Raw genomic sequence first — 13,314 nt, forward strand, 5'->3', positions numbered from 1 at the left:
AATGAATCTATCTATTTTTGTTGTTGTAGTGGTTATTGTGGTGTAGCAAATCTCCTTCCCCACAAGTGTATATAAAGAATATATATATATGTAATATATAACATACATAATATATATATAAAAATTTTTGATATAAAGAAAAATTACCATGCTAAATTCTTAGTTTTTCAATTGCTTCTCTTATTTTTCTAAGAATACAAAAATAAAAATGAATGTTTCTTCTTTTTCATTGTCATATCTTTGACTCCTCGTTCATGTCTTCCTGAATTTGTCAAATATTCTAGAACAATCTTAAATAACAGTGATGACAACAGTAGCTTGTTTTGCTGATTTTTAATAAAAATGCTTCAAGCATTTTGCCTTTATGAATACCTTAAGAGTAACTGAATCAATGACTACTGATTTAAAAAGAAAAAACTTTCAGCATGTTAAGGAAGTACCCTGCTTGTATTAGTTTATTAAGAGTTCATATGTATCAAGAATGGATTTTTAATTGTATTTATGTCTTTTTTTTTTTTTAAGATTTTATTTATTTATTTGACAGAGAGAGATCACAAGCAGGCAGAGAGAGAGGAGGAAGCAGGCTCCCCGCTGAGCAGAGAGCCCGATGCAGGGCTCGATCCCAGGACCCTGGGATCATGACCTGAGTCAAAGGCAGCGGCTTAACTCACTGAGCCACCCAGGCGCCCCTATTTATGTCTTCTTGATATGACCTGAGATTATCTTGTTAGTATTCTTATATGGTATCCTTATTTCCTATATTATATTAAAAGATTTCTTAGCATTAAATTATCCTTACACTTCAGGAAAAAAAGACCTGTATATGATTGGTTTAATTTGTTAATGTTTATTTAGAGTTTTGTATATAAATTAAAAATTGATTATTGTTTTTCAGAGATGCATAGAGAAGGGAAATACTGAACTAAAACTAAATTTAAAATTATCACCTCCAATTTTAAATGTTACAATTCATTTTGATGTCCCAAAATGTGATAAGGTGGTTGAACTCTGGAAAAGGTTGGTGGTAAACAGGGTATTCAATGTCTGCTTTCTTGAGAACACTATAAAACAATCTAGTTTGCTAAAGCACTACCTTCTCGGTTTCCTCTTTATTTTGCACTGTATTGTCTTAAGAACAGAGGGAGTATAAAACTGAGGTTTGAAGCAGAAAACAGAGAAAATACATTCTTTGTAAAACTAAGTATTTGAATATAAATGTATATGGAGAATAATTCCTTTGTGGTGAAGTTTTAATGTCAAGGTGGTAGCACATGTAAAGACAGTACTTTTTCACTATAATCTACTGGTCTTTAAACTGAACTTCTGTCTTATGATATTTCAGTTGATATTTATTATTAAGGTTCTTGTAATAATTCTGAAAATGGATGCAATGTTACACAAAAGGCAGCCAAAAGCCTCCATTATAATCATACAAATCAATCTCAAAAGCACAGAATTTCAAAACTTTTCCATGAAATATAGAGACTTTGTTCTTCAGTGCTCCAGAAGGTAGAGCTAGATATAGAATTTATAATATAACAAAATCCATCACAACCATATTTCCCAAATTTTGGGGGGACGTGGGAATAAGGAAACAGGACAGTATCCGGGTATGGGTAGCCTAACTGATGATTCCAATAAATGAGAGAAATTATAAGCTCTCCACCTAAGGCATTTTCAAGCATGTGCTAACCAACTCTCATAAATGCTAATGAAGGAATCTGTGCATTAAGTGAGAAGTACGACTAGAAGACATAAATACCTTTTTCAATTCAAGGTTCTCTTCTATAAATCCAGATAACAGGATTCCTTTCTGGCTAAGCGATCAATTTTTAATTCTGCTTGGGCAAAATTTTTAAACAGCCAATAAAAATCAGAATTTACAGTATGAATAGTAAGGATTTAGTAAGAATCTCATAATTATAATTTTTCAAGTGGAAAGAAAAACAATCTGGCAAAACAAATTACTGGAGAAACTTGAAAACACCTGAAAATAACTTAAACGTTTTGGGATATGTAATGTTGGGCCAGTGGTAGACATGGAGGGCATTAGTATTCCAGTGAAAGCAAAAGTATTTTATTAATAGCCTTCCACTTCTCCTAACAGAGTAGATTCAAATGCATTAACTTTTACTTTATAATAATCATTAATCAAAAATATTAATCTTTATAATAATAAAACAGCAGCAACACCAATTAACTTAGGCTAATTCATTTATTCTGATAAATCTTACCAGCTAAGTAGCCACACTTTACAGGTAAAGTAACTGATTCAGAGAGCCTCACTGATTATTCAAGAAATGTTAAAAGCTAACCTAGAAAGTCAAAATGTGTCCAATTATTAAAGCCAGCAGGTTGTACTGGAATACATAACTGTATTTTATATCTGCACTAAGTCTGTCTTTAAATGACATTTATAAATTGTTTCTGTCATACAAGTTATCATTGTTATTAAAATTTAAAAACTAAAGGCGGCCTTTATGAAGACTGTAGCATTTCACTACTAGAAGCTTGTCTAGTAATGAAAGGCTCACGAAATCATCGAAAATGGAAGAACCTTTAAGGACCCTCATTCTACTTCCCTTCTGATGCTAAGTCTAAACTTACTGTGTTTTAAAAACACCAACAAAACAACAACAAAAAAACCCCCAAGCAGTTCTGAGTATGGGACTGGCATGTTTGATTTCAAAGATCTACAGATAAAGATCACTTAGTAAAATGGCAAGAAATAAAAGAGATTCAATATCCTTAAATTATATGATGCGTATAACTGTAAACTCAAATTTGTGATTAAAACCATTAAAAGAAAATCAAGTGTCAAATTTGAGAACAGTGTTAACTGGTTTCATTGTAAAAATTATTATTTATACAGTAAAATTATTTTTTATTATTATTATAATCATCATAAAAACAAACCAAATATCTCACCCTTACAAGATCAGAGTCGTCTCTCTTGTCACTTTTTTTTCCTGGCAAGGGTGAGGACATTGTGTAATCTTCATTTTCACTGTGATCCATTTCAGAGCTATCAAGCCTTTTAATATAGACATTTATAATTATTGCAATGAAATAACCTTAAAAAATTTCTATGTTCCCTAGTGTAGCTTTACAGCTTTATGAGGAAGTTTCATTCCTTTCAAAAAAATATCCATTTTATTCTATCATATTTAGCAACAAACCAACAAGCAACAAATCACATTTAATTGAACATAATAGTGAAACTTAAAAAAAAAATCACAAATTTAGTTTTTTTCCTAAGTCTTTTTAAAACCTAAATTCTATTTTGGAGTGGGCATATAAATTAAAAAACTTTTCTTGTTAGCAAGTTGAATTGGCCTATATTACTACAATCTGCACCGTCCCTTATCTCTCCCATAGCCCCATTCCACTTTTTCTTCTCTGTACTTAATACCCTCTAATACAGTAAAGTTATTGTGTTTATTCTCCTATCTTCCCCTGCTAGAGTGTAAGCATGGATCATTTTGTCAACTGTACTTAGCAATTTATACTAAGCACTTGTACCAGTGCCAGCCATAAAGCAGGCATTCAATAAATACTAAGTGAATTAATAGCACATGCTCTCATTTATTGGTATAAAGGCTGTCTTCTGTCCTGGGTGATCACAACCTTAAACTGGCTTTAAAAACCATTTAAACATTGTTAAATCCTAAATTTCAATCTCTGGCCCAGAAGTACGTTGAGCTCTAGACTCACATATCTAATTGTCCACTCACTTGAATTTCTAATAGGCATCTCAACTTTAACCAAAACAGTCATTTGCGCAGTCCTCTTTTCTCCATCTCCCCAGAACACACACACACACACACACACACAAACACACAGCCTGTTCTCCCTCAAATTTGGCTTCTACATCTCAGTAAATGGCATCACCACTAAATATAGAAGCAAAACACCTACAGTATATCCTTAAATATTCCCTTTCCATAATTATTCACATCTGACCCATCAGCAAAACTATTTGGCTTTACCATCAAAATACATCCTAAATTTGACTATTTACCATCTTCCTCCCTCTATTCCTTCCCTGAATTACTATTAGCTGACTCCTAACTGGCTTTTCTACCAAGTCTAGTTCCTCTATTCTCCACAACCAAGGCAATCTAATAAAAGTACAAATCAGATCACTAGGCTCCACAGCAATATCTTAGCATAGAGGGAAGAGTCAAAGACAGTTCTGAGGCTCTTAGTCTAATTGATTGGGTGAATTAGATCATCTTTGATTATAACCAGGAATTCAAAAAGAAAAACCAGTAATTTAGGAAATGAGTTGGGGAAATGTTTTGGTAATGTCAAGTATGAGGCCATCCACTAGAAAACGTCCAAACGATATAGATGAAGGGTCATGTAGGTATCAGCCACTAATATGTATTAACACAAGATCTAAAGCAAGAGCTATTTATGTAATTTTTGTTAAATTTCTACTATTTTATGTATCACTTGACAATTTATTCATTACAAGGAAACTGATAAGACATTTTAGAATGTGTCCTTACTTTATTGATTGGTTAAAAATACAAAAGATAGCACAGTCTTTCCTAAAAACTAAGCAAAATCAATAAACAGTGACAGTTAAGCCCCTGTACAAGGTTCTGTGGCTAACCATGTACAAAGCATTATACTGAAACTAGTGAAAGTGTGAATTATTTTCCCTTTTCTTTCTTAAAAAGAAAAATTTGTAGAGCATGATTTGAAAGTACAATTTTAAAACAACTTTTTGAACAAAAAAGTTTATACATGTAACAGGAAAAAGAAATTCAAACCAAAGAACATATAAAATAATCTCCCTTCTACACTTGATTACCATAAGACATTGTGTAGTCTTCCAAAAACTTTCTATACAATAAAAAGCCAGTATGATTACAAATCCTTTCTAAAAACTTGAAAATACTATAACACTGTTCTATTCTTTGCCTTTTTTACTCAATAATGTATTGTGGAAATAATTCATATTAGCTCATACTTCATCATTTTTAATGATTATGTATTCCATTGCACGGATGTACCAAAATATAACAGTTTCATGACTGCTAGACATTTAGCTTATGTCTACCAACACAGGTTCTTTCTACCAGCAAGCTAAAATATGAAAGGCTAATAAGATGCAATGCCTATCTAAAATAAGAGAGCAAATAAGTAAGAACTTGTAAATAGCTACCAATGTTAAATGGGAATGTTCAGGTATGCAATGATTTCCATGCACTGACATTAAATGTTTTGGGTTACATCATTTTAGATCTCAGTGCCTTGTTGGAATCCTTAAATGTAAAGTATGATATTTCTTAGGTACTTACCTCCCTTTTATTCTTCCAGGAGAGCTTGGATTTGAGCTGCTGCTTGCATTGCTTACAGTTTCCATTCGAGATGACTTTGTCTGAGATTGCTTGCCTGCTGATGAAAGTGGCTTATTAACAGCTCCTAGAACATTGGTTGTTTTAGGCTGAAATGAAAAATGCATATCTCTTTCTATTTGATTAAAGCCAAAAGAAATTTACATGTAAAGAACCATAAAAAAATCTGTCAAAGTGTTTACATACAAATCACACACACAAATATGCCTATCCTTAAGCAATATAAAGATTATGAATTATCACTTGAATGAGTGAAAAACTCTATAGACGGCATAATATTTAATGCCATCTTAGCTATCCAGAGGAAAAGGCTTACATAGAAACTGAGGACAAATAAAATATGCAGTCAACAAAAAAAGATAATCAGACTATTCCTTTGGAAGGACCTAAGAAGATGTTTTTAACTCTTAAGACTCTTATCATGTTATTATAGGGTAAAATATTTAAGGATCAAGGTCTCCAGGGCTTGCTTATAAGCTACAAAATAAATTCATGTATCTCAGCTTGCATCTATACAGTAAATATAATTATTTCTAATTAGTAAATGGAAGATATCTAATAGTTATATTTACTATCATAAGATATATCAATTTTCAATGAAATATAAAATAACATAGTTACGCCAATAATACTAAAATAAACTGCCACATAAAAATTAGAATGATTCTCAGCACATACTTTTCCAGGAGTGAAAAACGATTTCATTTCTGGAGGCAGGTAATTTTTGGTGTTACTGAAATTCTACAAGCAAGGGAAAAAGTTGCAGTTAGTGAATACTGAATAACTATACACAAGGTGTTTTGAAGCCAACAAAGCATACAACAGCTTTTGTTTCACAGTGCATAATACATATTTAAATAACCAGTTCATACACAAAATTTCAGTCACTAATTTTAAATGCTGTAATAAGGGGCACCTAGGTGACTCAGTTGGTTAAGCACCTGACTCTTGATTTCAGCTCAGATCATGATCTCAGGGTCACAAGATCGAGCCCCGTGTCAGGCTCTACTCTGGACATGGCGCCTGCTTAAGATTCTCTCTCTCTCCCTCTGTCCCTCCCCTCCCCTAAAAATAAATAAATAAATACTGTAATAAATTTAAACTAATCTCATACCAACTCCAATATTAACAAAAACACATTTAACATCTAACATGTTAGAGCTCTGTTGGCGCATCAGAAAACACATGTTTCTGTAACAATACTCTCCAGAGAGACCACATTTACTCCCGTTGTTAATCACAACAAGGGGAGTGGTTAAAAGCAGACAGTCCCTTTTAGCTACTGGGCGAGCATACATACAAGGCTGTTGTAAATCTCTATACATTGGTTAGACTTTAATTAGTGTTGTACTAAAAGCCAAAATCAGTAGTGGTAGTTTCCAGACTCAGTCAACAGGCTTAGGTGCATTATGAATCTCTAAAAACAATTCTGGAAAACACCTATTATATCACATGCAATACCTGAGGTTTGTAAAAGTGGTTTAGGAACATTTTTGTAAACATTCCTTGGGTCTTGAACCTGTTCCAGTACTGTTCTCTGCTTGTTTCTTCATATCAGTTATGAATCTCAATCAAAGCTTACAACTTCAGACTGTGACCCTGTCAGCATTCTCCTTCCCATTTTGGATCAATGGCCAATAACAAGAGATCTACATGCTTTGATCACATTTTTGCCTGAATTCACACACCAGCATAAAACTCTGAACACAAACTCTAGATCATCTTAACTAATCTCTGAACCTTATTTGTGTCCTCTAGTTTGACCCATATTCTTGTCTTGAACCACATTAGGAAGATTCATAGTGACTTTTTCCAAGACATTAGTAGAACGCCAGCTCTTGATAACGATCCTTCCTAATCTTCCCACAACCTAATGCTGAGAATACATTTTATTTCAATCTAGAAAACAAAATCTACAACAACTACCTTGTCAGGTTGGGTGAAAAAACGAGCTGGTAGTACTGGGTCTTTAGGAGATTCCAAACTGTATGTGGTGCTTTTTGACATGATGATATTCATGGCAACATCACACACAGTGTACAGTTTCTGTAATGGTATTAAAAAAAAATTAGATTCTTAAGGTAGCATCCTCGACTCTGTGAATTAGGAGTAATTCCAGAACATGCATTCAGTACAGGCATACCTCAGAGATACTGCAGATTCAGCTCTAAAGCACAATAAAGTAAATGTTGTAATTAAGTCAAATGAATTTTTTGGCTTCCCAGTGCATGTCAAAGTTATGTTTACACTATACTATAGTCTACTGAGTGGGTAACATTTTATCTAAATATAATATACAATTATAGTATAAGTAATCAAAAAATATTTTATTGCAGGGGTGCCTGGGTGACTCAGATCAACTCTTGATCTAAGCTCAGGTCTTGATCTTAGGGTTGTGAGTACAAGCACTGCACAGGGCTCTGTGCTGGGCATGGAGCCTGCCCAGATAGATAGATAGATGGAGGTTTTTAGAAAACTTTATTGCTGAAAATGCTAACCATCATCTGAGCTTTCAGTGACTTGCGATTTTTTTGCTAGTACAGAGTCCTGCCTCAGTGCTGATGGCTGCTGTTGATCAGAGCGGTGGTTGCTGAACTGTGGCAATTTCTTGGAACAAGACAATAATGAAGTTTGCTGCACTCACTGACTCTTCCTTTCGTGAATAATTTCTTGGTAGCATGTGCTACTGTTTGATAGCACTTTACCCACAGAAGAACTTTCAAAATTAGAGTCAATCCTCTCAAACCTTACTGGGCTTTATCAACTAAATTTGTGTAACACACTAAATCCTTTGTTGTCCTTTCAACAATCTTCACAGCATCTTCACCTTCATCTCAGGAAACCACTTTCTTTGCTCATCCCTCACAAGCAACTCCTAATTCATTAAAGTTCTATCGTGAAATTGCAACAATTCAGTCAAATCTCTAGGTTCCACTTCTAAGTTCTCTTGCTATTTCTACCACATCTGCAGCTACTGCAGCCATGGAAGTCTTGAACCCCTCAAGGACATTTAGGAGGGTTGGAATCAACTTCTTTCAAACTCCACTCCATGCTGATAACTTAAATCCTTCCCATTAATCACAAATGTTCTTAATGGATGTAGAATGGAAAATCTTTTCCAGGTTTTCAATTGACTTTTCCCAGACCTATCAGAAGAACCACAATCTATGGCAGCTATACCCTTATAAAAGGAAGATTTGAAAGTAGAAATTATTCCTTGATCCATGGGTTGCAGAATGGATGCTGTGTTAGCAGGCATGAAAACGGCATTCGTCTCATTATATGTCTCTGTCAGAGCTTTTTGGATGAACTGGTGCATTATCAGCAATGAGTAACATTTTGAAAGGAATCTTTCTTAGCAGATCTCAACTATGGGCTTAACATATTGAGTAAACCATATTGTAAACAGATGTGCTGTTATTCAGGCTTTGTTTTTCTATGTATAGAGCACTCAGAGTGTATCCAGTATAATTCATAAGAGCCCTAGGATTGTCAGAATGGTACAAGAGCACTGGCTTCAGCTTCAAGTCACCAGTTGCATTAGCCCCTAACAAGAGAGTCAGCCTGTCCTTTGAAGCCACGCACGGACTTCTCCTCTCTAGCTATGAAAGTCCTTGATGACATCTTCCAACAGAAGGCTGTTTTATTTACATTGAAAAACCGTTGTTTAGTGTAATCACCTTCATTAACCACCTTAGCTAGATCTACTGGGTAACTTGCGGCAGCTTTTCCACCAGCACTTGCTGCTTCAGCTTGTACTTTCTGTTATGGAGCTGGCTTCTTTCCCTCAAACTTAAGTTAGCTTCTGCTTTCTTCTGCAGCTTCCTCACCTCTCTGAGCCCTCGTAGAATTACAGAGAGTTAGGGCTTTGCTCTGGATTAGGCTGTGGTTTAAGGGAATGTTGTCACTACTCTGATCTTCTATTCAGGCCAAACTTTCTCTGTGTCAGCAATAAGGCTGTTTTGCTTTCTTAACATTTGTGTTTTCACTGGAGTAGCACTTTTAATTTCCTTCAAAACCTTTTCCTTTGCATGCACAACTTGGCTAACTATTTGGCAAGAGACCTAACTTTCAGTCTATCTCAGTTTCTACATGACTTCCTCAACAAATTTCATCATTTCTAGCTTTTGATTTAAAGTAAGAGACACGTGACTCTTCCTTTCACTTAAACACTTAGAGGCCACTGTAGGGTTATTAATTGGTCTAATTTCCATATTATTGTGAACAGGGGCTCCTGAGAAGAGGGAGAGAGATGGGGGAACAGCTGCTGGATAGTGCAGCCAGAACACACATAACATCTGTCATTTCAGTTTGCCATCTTAGGTGGGTGCAGGTGTGGCACCCCAAAACATTTACAATAGCTGACATTCAAGATCACTGATCTCAGTTTACATAACATAGACGGTAACAATGATAAAGTTTGAAGTACTACAGGAATTACCAAAATATGACACAGAGACATGAAATAAGCAAATGCTGTTGGAAAATGGTACCACGAGACTTGCTCAGTGCAGGATTGCCAGAAACCTTCAACTTGTAAAAACAACACAATTATCTGCAAAGCACATTAAGTTTTCAGTGTAATAGTATACCTTAAACTATTATTTTCATTATTTCCTAGTAACAGCATTACTACTAATTCCACATTAGTGATTCTAGATCAGTAATTCAAATTATTAATAGAAATACTAATTATTAAATACTAATAAAAAGACTGATAATGTCTATACATACTACAGAAGTAGCATATCCACACTCGAATGCTTAAATCAACACGGAATCACAATTATTTAAAAAGAATTACATACTTCATTCATTTTTGCATCATCTGGTCCTTGGGCATCTTTTGTTTGTTTAATATTTTCTACCATCTTTCTGATAAATGCATGACTGTTATTTTCGTTTTTAGCCATTAGTATTTCTAGAACGAACCAAAGACATCTAAAAAAAAAAAAAAAAAAAAAGGAGGGGGGAGAAAAAGAAATGAAGTGGAAAAAACTGGCTGTTTAATATGATACAATAATTCTAAATAAAAATATAATAAACTCCATAAATACAAAAAAATAAAAAGGAAAAACTAGCTATAAATCAACAGTATGTCATGCATACATATCATAACTTACCAGCAATGTAGGTGTGAATTCATAAGACCCCCTTCCCAAAATTTCACTAATGTTCCCAAGGAGGCAGGTTAAAAAAGAACTTAAATGGTGGAGAGAATAAAGTGTTCCTAACTCCTAGCAAGACAGGGAGGGAAGAATGCCTAAAGTAATAATTGGGCCAGGGATAAAGTGAAGCCTCAATACTCAAGACTGACTGCAATCCTGATTGAAGTTTTCAAGAAAATATTAACTACTCAACTTAGTAGTTAAAAGTCTTGCTAATAAGAGAAGAAAAAGTCATCACTGGCATATACTGTCTTTGGTTAGAAAGGGAAAAATTACAAGCTTACATTATAAAAATTACATTACAAAAATTACAAAGCTTACATTAATTACGTACGACCCTATTCCAGAACAAACTGAAGGTGATTTATCACTTTACAGACAGAATGGGACAGGGTTTTGGCACAGAGGAGTAAAGTAAAGGGGGAAGAGAGAAATATGAAACAAGGTATCATTCTAGAAGGGGAAAAATAACCTTAGAGATCTCAGGTATAGGATAAGTTCTCCTGGAGTGGCTCTCTGACAGAATGGGGTGATTACTCATGACTGTACTGGGGCAATTTAAAAATAAACCAAATGTTTAGTAAATTCCGAAGAATATTAAATGTATTTCAAAAACCAAAGTTCTCTGAGAAAGCAGATTAGAAGATTTCATCAGTCACAATCACTTTAACGCAGAACTCATTTTGGGAGAATTGCTTGTTTTTTAAAAAAAAAAACTGTGGCTAAAAGGAGGTAATGGCTTTTCCTTTGCCATGAGAAAGTTATCTGTAATCTGATTTTATCCTCTCGAGGCACCTCAATATTTAACTATAAAATATTTCTATGAACTAAGAAACCACCAGTTATTTTAATACGAAGCTAAAAGCATAATAAGTTCATTTATTCAAAATCACAAAGGTCATCCTTTATTATAGCAGAAGAGGATTGGAGCCTCAAACTTAATTTAAAGAACTCTACTAGTGTTATAAAGACTTGTCTAATACCAATATATTTCCCTGTTCCACACACCCAGGCATAGATGGTTTTTTGGCCTCTCAACAATAATTGAAATAATTACAAGTGTCATAAACTTGAACTAGAGAATCACCAATGGAGTAGTAAGTGGGGTAGTTCCCTCGTTACCAGCTTAGCCCATTATTAAAGGTAGACAGTTACTGCAAAGAAAAAGTGCTATGTGAATAAAGCTCACATGAAAATCTAGAGCTGCAGAAGAAAGTAGGAAAAGACAAGAACTGTAACAGAAGTTTTTAATGGACTGCATCAACAGAAAAGACATGCCAGAATGGTAGAGAAATAGAACAGTAATACAGTAATTATGCTAACTTAAGTTTTGGGAAATCACATAGGAAATGAAATATGAAGGGATGGTATGAAAAAAAAAAACAAGAGAACAAATAAGCGAAAGAACCTAAATTTCTAAGAAATTAAATAAATCTAATTTATAACGGGGATTCCATTATTAGCAGCAAAGAGAAAAACCTTTCAGAAAACATGAAAATGGGATGAAAAAAGTCTTACTCTTTAACATCTTTAAGTTGTTCAATATCCTGTACTTTGACATAGTCTGGGTCATGTGCCAAAAGATGAATTGTATATGGGACAACATATTCTGGTAGAAGAGACAGTAATTTTTCTGAAAAAGAAAAAAATAAATAAAAGCATTCAGGTTGTTAGAAAACCAAATCTTATTCTTTCTGTCTCTGACTCTGATACCATTATTTCCTGCATCCCAAGAGTTTACCATGTGGCTAGTAAAATAATATACTGAAATGTCCAGTGTGGAGGAACATCATAAACAGTTTATTTATTCATCCACCACGTCCAATACTGAAAGGCCTACTAAATGCACCATTTGTTAAGGCTATTAAGACAAGTATTTTCATTTTCAAATGCACACGGTAAAAAGTGATCAGAAATAACTATCCATGACTAAGAAATTAAGAAACATAAGATCCACTTTTCTTGTTATTATGAGCAACCGTATGTTTAACACTCCCTTGTTAAGCTGCTAAGCAAAAATATGACACATCTTTCAATGGCACAAAAAACAGAGGATGATTGATACCATTTGATAATAACATGGATGAGATGCTATTTGATAATAACACAGATAGGATAAAGTGAGCAGGTTAAAAACAGGCACACAAGCACCTGATATTAACATCAGCTCCGGGTGAGAATGATGAAAAATGAAAGACCGCACATTTTTAATCTCAAAGATAGTATTCAAACAATCTTTATACATATATCTGTATTTTACTGTTTTATTTAAAGTATCTCCAGTGTCAGTGCTTATTTTCCTTAGCCATTTAGTCAGTTATATAGACAGTATGAGTTGATATTTAAATATCTATACATTTATATTTTAAAAATAACCTTTTTAAAAGGAAAGCAGTTACTGAAAAATAGTAATACCTTATATTTAACAACTACTGATTAGACAAGAATAAATAACAGTAACATCAGTTTGTGTTCTTTAAAACTGGAACTGGCTAGAAAGGTGTACTTTTCATTTTCATATATGCTTACCACTAACAGCTGCATGTTGCTTCAGATACTCGCGTCTCACATTTATATTTTTTACCAGACATTGCCTAGCATGAGCTCTTCTCTCTTTTACAGGATCTTTTGCACAAAGTGCACAGATTGCCATATACTCAAGTGGAAGCCTTAATCGGGAAAGGCCTTTGTGAAGTTTCTGAGCAAATACTTGTCTTACTTGATAGCATTCATCCTGTAAAGACATAATTATTCCACAGATTATTCACATGGCAGCA

General features: G+C 34.1%; 1 protein-coding gene across 5 annotated transcripts in view; it reads right to left on the reverse strand.

Moving 5' to 3' along the window:
- Positions 1-13,314, reverse strand: part of PDS5B (PDS5 cohesin associated factor B) — a 201,723-nt gene that overhangs the window by 10,207 nt on the left and 178,202 nt on the right. For 3 of the 5 annotated variants that reach the window (XM_032315412.1, XM_032315417.1, XM_032315413.1), the window contains exons 25-31: positions 13,067-13,271; positions 12,056-12,170; positions 10,178-10,310; positions 7,296-7,415; positions 6,048-6,110; positions 5,313-5,458; positions 2,929-3,034 (exon numbers count right to left, since the gene is read on the reverse strand). In XM_032315412.1, the coding sequence (XP_032171303.1) occupies positions 2,929-3,034; positions 5,313-5,458; positions 6,048-6,110; positions 7,296-7,415; positions 10,178-10,310; positions 12,056-12,170; positions 13,067-13,271 (888 nt within the window). The remainder of the gene's footprint in view (positions 1-2,928; positions 3,035-5,312; positions 5,459-6,047; positions 6,111-7,295; positions 7,416-10,177; positions 10,311-12,055; positions 12,171-13,066; positions 13,272-13,314) is intronic. The other 2 variants (XM_032315415.1, XM_032315416.1) reach the window with 1 other exon arrangement.

Source organism: Mustela erminea, chromosome 15, assembly GCF_009829155.1.
Source record: "Mustela erminea isolate mMusErm1 chromosome 15, mMusErm1.Pri, whole genome shotgun sequence".
Classification (NCBI taxonomy): Eukaryota; Metazoa; Chordata; class Mammalia; order Carnivora; family Mustelidae; genus Mustela; species Mustela erminea.